General features: G+C 32.1%; 1 protein-coding gene across 1 annotated transcript; it reads left to right on the plus strand.

Annotated features, from left to right (window-relative positions):
* The first annotated feature begins 3,699 nt into the window (after positions 1–3,699).
* On the plus strand, positions 3,700–9,473 carry LOC128670752 (endocuticle structural glycoprotein SgAbd-2-like). Its single transcript, XM_053746711.1, has 4 exons — positions 3,700–3,783; positions 6,159–6,277; positions 8,489–8,643; positions 9,154–9,473. Exons 1-4 carry the CDS (start codon positions 3,775–3,777, stop codon positions 9,345–9,347), a joined length of 477 nt encoding a protein of 158 aa, XP_053602686.1. The 5' UTR covers positions 3,700–3,774; the 3' UTR covers positions 9,348–9,473.
* Positions 9,474–10,667: the final 1,194 nt, after the last annotated feature.

A 10,667-nucleotide genomic window follows, 5' to 3' on the forward strand; every position in this document is an offset into this window, starting at 1 on the left:
ATAACATACTTAGTAACTTTCCATGATATTTATTATTATTAAAGACAATATTCTCAACAATGAAATGCCAAAAGATGATTACTCTACAGTCGCCTACGCTCGCAATCTCTTCGATTTGATAGATTGTATATTCGAGTTTTGGCAATTGTATAATATTCCCACAGTATTTACAGGCATGGGTTGCCTATGAGTCATATGTCATGAACAGTAAAAGGTAGGTCTATATACTAAGAATGCACAAAAAAGCGTAAGTATTTTAGTGACTGCCTTTAAATTAAATCATTAAAATACAATCATTTTAAAATATTATCATTAATTTTCGGTAGCTGCGAAGCTAATTGAGATGTGTAAATTACATGTTTATAAGTCGAGGATATTCAAAAAGAGAATGAATGAAAAGCAAAGCGAGAAAGTAGATAATATCTTATCTATAATAGCGGCTACGCTCGGGTATAAATAAATTATTAATCTACCCAAAATCAATGCAAGTGCAACCATTTTTAAGTTTATCGCGAACAGACAGACAGATATACGCGATAGAGGATTTTGTTTTCAAATATGTATAAAAACGTAAGGAAGAAAATCTCTAAAAAATTAAAAACAAATTAACTAAGACACCATATAAAAGTACATTACAAAAATCATACAACTTTAACGGATAATAAATAATGAGTAAATTTGAAAATTATATATTTTATCTTACCTATAATAAAAGTAATGATGTGATAATGTAATGTGTAGTCATATCAAATGTAAATGGCTTGAAATCATTAATTATGAAGAGCCTATATCTTTATGTAAATCGTAATAATCTTGAAGATTCATTGATTTATGATTATTATCAAGGAAATTAAATCAATCAATAAATTGACTCTAATTACGTACGTTTAAATAGTGGCTATTGATTGATTATATCTGACACTTGATGTAAAATAAAAATAAATAGAGACGCTCGAATGCAATTAAAATACTCTTAAGTTTCGGAGACAATTACAACGATAGAACAATTTGAAGTAAAAAAAATTTTGATGATTCAACTGTGATTTTACTACTGACCGCCTGCCTTACTGAAATCAATTCCTTTACATCGGATCTTCCTTGGGAATTAGGAAATGTGACCCTTAGTCTCCTCGTTCGTACGAAATCCACTGGAGGATATGGAGTGGTCCTATTCTAGGACGGAACCACACACCACACATTTCTGAATAAGTGATTTTGACACAGTTATAGATTTATATCTATTTATACAATTTTTTTTACAGTACCACCCCTTTTTGCCATTTTCTTTATGGTCCGAAAGTTGTAACTGGCAGAATTTATTAGGTGGACGTATGGCTTAAGCACATTTAGCATTAAGGTCGCTAATCCATGGAAGTTAATAAACTGACAACATTCAAAAGGACACGATGTTAAAAATTCGGCGTGAAAATACAACTCATTCTTTGATTATTATACATAATGTAGTCAGTTAATTGTGGCAAAATCTAAATTTGAACCTTATTGACAAATTTTCCTGAATTGCATTTTGTAGATACTTAGCATGTGACTATTAATTGCTGTAAAGATTACATTAAACGTTGAATAATATGAGTTCCGAAACTTCAAACTGTCTATTACTCATCCGGACAGGATTGAAGATTTTCTTTGAATAAATCCAATTATTGTGCAAATACGATTCGCAAACATTAATCTTGCGATAATAACCAATACAAGCGATGTCAGTTACAGAATTTTCTTGTTCATGAGGTAACCTAATCATCTTGTATCTGACCTTTCCCTGGTATGTATTGTCTTGAGATACATGAAAGAATAGCTGGCCTATTTGAATAATTTTTTGCATTTTAGATGCTGATAAGAAAAAGGTTGAATCCGTGAATGACTGCATACAAATACCTAATTCAACATAAAAAGAAATGATTTTTACTCCAATTGACATGATTTTAATTCATTGGTAATCGTTTAATTACTCTAACTAAAAATAAATTATTATTTTTCCGTAAGTTATTATTTTTCTAGAAAAAGTGATTTATTTGCATTTTTCCCTAGACGTACCTACCAGTGCAAATTTTAGATATTGAATTACTTAATTAGATACTAAGTGTATATAGCGTATAGAAACAAAGATTAACAATTGAAATTGTAAACTGAACTTTTTTTCGCACATTGGCTTTCTCTCATAGCGTGTTCCCGTTTGTATCCGGGGCTGTGACGCCACGAAGCTCAGGGTTAGGTTAAATTTTGAAGACTCTGTTGTGATTTTTTATCTTTTGATACTTATTATATAAGGCATAGAAATGTTTACCATAATGTACATATTACACTCGTTGTCTTTCTGCTCGTACTGTAACTTAATCAACTTTTTAATCTTGAAGCTAGAAGTAAAGGGGTCATTTTGATATTACATGTAAGAAATATACATTATCTTGACACATAAAGACAAATCATATGTTCAATTAGTTATTACGCGAGTACCTACCTGATATACATATCATTCTTCTTTTTACAAATTTATGTAAATATTAATTTTCTTAACCTATTCAGGTTACTAAAATACTTGTATACCTAATACCTATGAAACAAAAGTCCTAAATTGTTAAGTAAAACGTATTCTTTTCAGATTGCCTTTGGCTTTAACTTTTATATTGGCCAGGATACTGTAAGTATTAAATAACAATATTATCTAATACAGCAGCGTTTCTCAACTGTTTTAGTGTAATTTAGTTAATTGTAAAATCCCTCTGTTATTAGAAAACAAAATGAGAATCAAGATTATAAATTATTGAAGTATGTACCGCAAAAAATATTCAGAAAAATTAAAATTATTAATAATTAATCCGAAAATTAAGTGCTATTTTTCCATAGTTATAGGTAAGACTCATCGCACACAAATCACATGTTAAGGAATATCATACTATATAAAAAAATCATGAACAGCAACCTACAATCTTAAACGATCTTCCAGCCAAAGAAAGCCTTCTAACCGTCTCTCTCGTCTTCATGTGTTAGGGTTAACTGTCGGTTCAATGTCCCGAAAATTTAAAGTCTACATAAAAATTTATTAAATTTTGAAGATTCGGCTGTATAACGACTATCCGCCGGCCTGATATTAACCCTCTCTGGGAATACTGTTGTTGCTTATCAGCTATCATCATTCATCATAATTCCGTTTCGTATGACATTCTAGAATTTAGAGTGGATTTTTAGGATGGGAACCACACGCCTCAAACCTGACCTACATGTAGGAATGCTCAAAACAGGCTGCAGGCGAAGGGCATGCTTTTAAACTACGGTGACTCTTTACGAGATGTGTCTAATCAGGTGGTTTATATTGGTGATAATTATGCTGTTATTTTTATAAGCTGGAGTTGAGATATAATGATTGCACGCAATATTATGAAGTCCCTTTTCTCATTTAGTCAAAGTTCTTGCAAAAAAAATAGCATGAAATACACCTACTTGAATTATTTAAGACCTTAGTTGTCCGAGTTTTATCATGCCTTTTTATTTAAAAAAATATAAATAAATGGTTGTTTACATACAGAAATTAGATTTAAAAAGTATATTTCATTAATTTTGAAATTATTGAAAAAGCAAGGTAAGGCGCCGCCCGCCCGGTGCTACGTGGTTGCAATGCGCACACGCAGCGAATACTCCAGTTTCTGAGGTGTGCCAACTTGCCGCATATAAAAGCCGACGCGGTGAAGATGAAAAATCATTCCCGTCATACACATCCTCCGAGGATCATCTCATTCAAATTTATTAACATAACTCAAAATGAAATCGGTGAGTGCAAACATTCATCCATGATTAATGACTAATAATTTTGGTAATCAAAGTCAATTTTGAATTTTTATCAATATTCCATCAATATATATATAAATATTGTAAGTTTGTAATAAAAATATTTATTCAATAATCAGAATAAATAAATATATCAGTAGTTACGTCCAAATTAATGCCTTCAGGTTATACTTTACTTTTTACGATACTAACCTTGCTATTCTCTGTAATAATGATAAAAAAATGTTATCTCTATTTACAATGTCACTAGAAATAAATAAAACACCTTACTAGTTATACTTACTAGAATATTTTTCTACATAAACGAACTCATGTAATCATAAAACAATTCAGTGACTAGCAAGTAGTATAATTAACTATTATTCGCTATAGTGAGAGCGAAGGCGATATTGATTTATACTGTAACAAAAAACAATGTTTCTATTGAAATATAACTTTCTACAAATTTTCTGTTACTGACAGCTTGAAAATGCCATTTAAGTTAATCTTATGATTTGTTAATTTTAGATGGCTGAAAATTAGGTAATAAAATCTTAATAATACGACAAGTTTCTGGACACTTATATTTTTGGATTTAAATTACACAATGTTTGATTTATCTATATCTTACGATGTGTTTTTAGAATTTTAGGTTTGTCAATTATCAAAACAATGAAACTCACAAATTAATACCATTGAGGATTATTTTAAATTCAGATAACACAGTGAGTCCCACATATAGCTGCGTGGATCTCTATGCGGCGGTCACTATTACCATTGTTGGAATTTTTTAATTCAAATAACAAAAATCGATATTTGTATTGACTAAATTCGAATATAATATCCAATCACTAGTTCTTTTCATTCATTTCGCTCATCTTGTTAATTGACAGTTTATATCTCGTTCTACCATTTTAATTATGCTATAGGTGTCAGACAGAAGTATTAACTTCCAGGGTATATTAAAAACGAAATCATAATATCAGTTTCCCTGCATTCTATAGTTTGATTTCCAAACATAACCAAAATATATGGATTTTTTTATTTTTATTTTATTTTATATTTCATCTCAATGAGCTGCTAGTGTGTAAATATAATTTACACACTAGCAGCTCATTAAGCTGATGCGTGCGCGTCTTAAATTTTGGAGATGTTATCCAATCTGTTCTTAAAACTGTTGACTGAAGGTGCATTCTCATTAACATTAACATTCGGATATCAATAAATTTTAAATATATATTAACATATATATTAAATTAATGGATAAATATCCAACAATAATGACGAATTCAATTAATTTTGATAACTTAATGTGCTATTAACTGTATCATTGTACGTTAAGCGAACCTGATTGAAGTCATACTTTGCTTGCTAATGTCTAACAATACGCGATGCTAAGATATCCGCAACAATGAACTTCATAGATACCAGTGTTTCCCACCAAATTACTTGACACTCAATTGTTATTGTACAAACAATACAGTTTTTGTGTCACTATGGTTACAAAGGCTGTTTTGTTATCATCATGGATTTAATAAGTACTTCACGGAGTACCTACTAATTCCATGGTTATCATAATCCAATCAATATTCAATATGCTACTCGTATTGTTAAATCTTAAATAATTGTGGACTTTTTTACGCAGCAGCATTTTTCTCAATAGGTGTCATTAAATAGTGATATTACTAATATAATTTAATGTAATTTCAGAATATACTATTTATCTTAGATAGGTACTTAATTTGATTATGGTAATATATTTAAACGGCTAATGCGATTTTGCTTGAAGACACGGTTTTTTTTACTTAATAAGTACGCATTGACTACTGATATCAGTCATAGAAGCCTGAGCTCTGATGATATATGGCTGCGAAAGAAATACGAAAAATGACAAAGAGATATCGATCATGGGGAAATAGAGCAAACCTCAGACACCCAGATGCTAAAATTAGTATTAGTTACAAAACATTGGTACATATAAGTTATAAATATCTGTTAATCTTCTACCAGATAATAAAAATGCAAATGGTTGCTTTGACTGCCATTTTAAAATTTATTGATATCCGAATGTTAATGTTTCGAGGTCAAATCCGTAAAGAATTACAGTCTTATGGTTTTTATTGATATTTCATTCTTTTCAAAAGGTCACGTTTTTGATTATTATAAATCATAAAATATTACGGTATTGTTCACAAAATATTTTGTATGTGTGTGTGTGTGTAAGTATAAGTGTGTAGTGATTTTGTATCACTTAGGAAAGAACAATATCATTAAAAAATGAATTCAAATACTGAATGAAATTTATGTGCATACAATTGTAAATATCCATAAAAATGAAAATTTGATGGTATAATAATGGGTCCATGGTAAAATTCCAGTTTGTGGTAGTATCAGCGGTGCTCGCAGTGGCCTTTGCGCAGGCGCAGCAGTACAACCAGCAAGTACCTATCCTCAGCTACCAACAGGACTCTAATGTGGATGGAAGCTACCAATACAGGTACCTAAATCGAAATGTCAGTCAAAAACAATAATAAAATTATTTTTTCTTTCGCGGGTCTACAGGGAGAATTTTCTATGTAATAGTAATTAGTACATTTGTACTTAGATTCCTATTTTAAATTTTATAATTGCACTGGTCTTTTATGTTGTGATCATAAATAATTAAATAACAATTAATAATAAATTCATATGTAAATGTTTAGTTAAATTTGAATTCATAAAAATGAAGCTTACCTAAATTTAAAAAGCTTATTTAGTAGAAATTATTCGTTCAACCAAACGTTGACTACGAGATTTCTTATTTGTATCTTTTTCTTCATACCTCAACAAGGCTACCAATAGATGATCGTATTAACTTAATGATTTCTACAAGATATGGATATAAAAAATCAAAGATTTATTTGAGTCGGGAGGCTATTGCCCAGCAGTGGACATGATATGATATAGCTATTTAAAAAAAAACGTGAAGACTAAGTTTACTAAGTCCTACTATTATAATATTGAACAACTGCCACATATGTACGAAGTTATAAAATATATTGAGACAAGTTGTCACCATAATATAAATAATACATCGCATAAGATACTATCAATTGTTTCGTGGTGTAACGCAACTATTGCTTCTCTTTGACTGGCCGATCCATCAAACACGAAAACTTGTCTTCAGTTTTCTGATAATAGCCAATCAATTTATGTGAGGCAGTTACTTAATATCGATGGTGAGATCATAGATGCATTCCTTTCGAGTCAAACACATTTTATATAAAGTTATAGGACATTAGAAGACGCCTTCGCATCTGGGACGGACCTACTTACGCAACAAATTAGCTCGGGCGGTAGTTTTGAAACCATACATGCATAGGTATATATTATACAAATTGTTGCAATATGGAAATGTGTTGTTTTGATAAAAGTATCAATTTATTCTATCACACATAATAACGGCCAGTTAGAAAATTTCGTTGGATATATAAACTTCGACAATAAATCTAGCAAATTAATGTTTTCGTGAGTGTTTACATGCGTATTAAATTAACTAAATGTCAAATTTACACAACGTCTAGCTAGGTATTTTATTTAGTGAAATGTGAACTATGGGTCAACTGAACAAAGATAGATTTTTTAAACTTATGAGTGATGCCAGGTTAATTTATAAGAACCATATTGTATGTTGCTCTTTCTTTTTTACCGAGTGTGTTATTTTATTGTTAACACTGGTGTCAGATTTTACTCAAGTCGCCATGACTTTTACGACCACCTGCCAAAATCTAGTAGCAAGTACAGCAGGTTTTCTCACGATGTTTTCCTTTACCGAAAGTTTTAAGTGGTTGTCTATGAAAACATGAGTCAGTCAGATTGGTATATAAACTCATGAGTTCGAACCCTACTCGTAGGGTTCGAACCTGGCACCTTTCGATCACGGGCGGACGCTCTTAATCACTTGACCACCACCAAAATTTAATCAAATTTAATTGGTAATATTGATTTAATATAAATCATAAAAGGAAACAGTTATTTTACAAATTATATTTTAATTGTCTACTTATTAGATAATATGACAGGTATATTATAGGAGTCACTTCTACTAATGAACAAAACATTGAAGCAATAGATGTAATATCTATTGCTTCAATGTTTTGTTTTGTCTACTAGAAAATAATCTTGAAGTTATTAAAGTAATTTCTGCTTACAAATAATCTTGAAAATATCTCAGAAAAGACGCTCGCTCCTAGTTCATATTTTAAAAAACCTGCGGGTTATCGTCAGGTTATAGTACAGAACATGACATTTGACAAGAATGATATTTTGCCTAAACTAGATATCGGGGCCTAGAGCTTAGATCAATTTGCAGACCCTCTCATTACATTTGATATTTATGGTGTATGTCGATTGCTCTCGGTATTCACACACCTTGTTTCAAACATGACTAACGAAATGCTTTGTCTTACATAGGTATCTATCCATTTTACAAACTGCTGTTACACAAACCGAGCAGTATGTGAAATGGATTGGTCCATATGTATCGTAGATCATGTAAGACATAACAAAATAAATAAAAGATATAAAGTTCTTTTCTCTTTGTATACCTTTTACGAGTAGATCCCACAAAAGATGTGTTATTACTTAGAAATAAAGTTGAGGTAAATAAAATTAATGTTCATTCTACTTGTTAATATAAAATATTAATGCTTTGCTTGAATTTGTGCAGCTATGAGACCGGCAACGGCATCGCAGCTCAGGAGCGGGGCTACTTGAAGAACCCCGGCATCAAGGACGCGGAGGCGCAGGTCGCTGAGGGATCCTTCAGCTACACATCCCCTGAAGGGGTACCTATCTCTCTCAGATACGTCGCTGACGAGAACGGTACGATATTTTCAATTTCTTTTGCCATGTTACATAGTTAATTCTTCTTCTTAAAGTGTCGACTTGGCTAAATTTGTGAGTACCAATACGATGCCACTGATATGATATTATCTGTGGCAACATAAAGACCTAGGTATATATGGCACCATAGATAGTACTATTAGGGTGCAGGTAGTAGAGCGCGCAGAGTTCGATAGTAAGAGGTTTGGGAAAAGGCACCACAGGCAGTGTCAGAGCGGTATGTAACCCCACTTGGACAAGTTTTTGCCTTTGCTTCGGCCAACTTGTGTCCGGACTAGATCTGGGTTGGAAGTGCTCCGAGAATGGGTTCAGTCAATGGTGTATCTCTCCTGCCATAGAGTAAGCAGATATTTAATATCTTCTGCTATGAGTAATTTAAAATTGTTCGTGTCCCGTAAACTATGTTAAATTGATAAATTCAATATTTTAATTTATTATCTTTGGTATGGTAATTCTAAATTGTGTAAAAATAATATTTAAATATTCCAGGATTCCGCCCCGAGGGAGCTCATCTACCAACCCCCCCTCCGATCCCAGAGGCCATCGCCCGCGCCCTCCAGTACATCGCCTCTCAGCCCCAACAGCCTCAGAACTTCCAGCAGCCCCAGGCCTTCCAGCCCCAGCCCCAGCCACAATTCCGGCCTTCCGCCTTCCAGTCCAGGGCCTTCGCATCTCTCGGCTAAACAATAATCCCAACAATATTATGAGTTACTTAGAAAGCTCTCATTAAGAAGAAATTAATAACTGTGATTTATTTAGTAAATAAGTATATAACATTTATGTGAGAAAAATATATTATTCTCAATGGACTTTATTTTTTGTCTTACGTATTGCACACACAAAAATACAAAAAAGTACCGATTAAAGAAGTCGTATTGGCAACGGCGATCTTATACCTTTTTTATTCAGGGTCTAGCTTTTATTCGCTACGTCATTGTAGCAGCACGAAAAATTCCATTCCCGCGGGAATTTCTCATAATCTATTTGTATAGGCATGGAATCCTTTTAGAATTTTAGAAGGGCACTAAAAAGCATTCTACTCCCAGTAGTTACAGCTGTGCGGTGTCTGGCAGGCAGCTATGAAATAGTTTTATAATATACTAGATATAATGTTTTCAAGAATAAGTGTAGTACATGCCACTCATACCACTTTTAAAAGCTCAATGTTTTAATTTAGGTAACATCCTAAGGTAGCTTAAATACAAAACATCATTATTAAATATCATAACTCTAAATGACATGACAGCGCCATCTATCTGCGGTATACAAATAAATTAAAATGGTTTTGGCATTAGCAAATGAATTGAAAAGCCCTCCATGCTGTGGCCAAACTCAGATGCTGACGCGAATGAATGAACATTTGCGTAATGTATAGCCGGCAAAAAGCTTTATCAAAGTACATACAATGCAAATTTTATCATTGACACTAGATGGAGTTAAAATAGGTTTTTATTTACAGAAAAAGTGTGATATTGTGTTTGTTATTCAAAATAGAGGAAATTACGTATATAATAATTTACATTGGATCACGCCCAATAAACAAAGGACAATTGAAATTGACAATGAGCTAAACGACCTAAGAAAAAATAAAATACCAAACTTTTGATTAATTCAAAATATTTTTTCAGTTTAAATGATGTCTCTAGTGCAGACCGAACTGTTTTCATTTTACTTTCAAGACAACAATAGTCCACGACTGTCAGTGACGTATTTTGTCGGTGTTTCAGGCTGCTAATTCTGCATTTTGATGTAACAATTTAGTGTGAAATATATGTATATTTATATTAATAAAACCCATCCCGGCCTTTCTCGGGTGATTTAAAATCTATATTTTAAATCACCCGAGAAAGGCCGGGAAACCTATTCTACTAAAAACCTATTCTCAGACCTACTGAATACACAAATAAAATTTCATCAAAATGGATTAAGCCGTTTAAGAGAAGTAGGGCAATTAACACTTTGACACAATTTTTTTCATGCGAAAAGATATTATCTATGTTGTG

This window comes from Plodia interpunctella, chromosome 6, assembly GCF_027563975.2.
Source record: "Plodia interpunctella isolate USDA-ARS_2022_Savannah chromosome 6, ilPloInte3.2, whole genome shotgun sequence".
NCBI classification, from domain to species: domain Eukaryota; kingdom Metazoa; phylum Arthropoda; class Insecta; order Lepidoptera; family Pyralidae; genus Plodia; species Plodia interpunctella.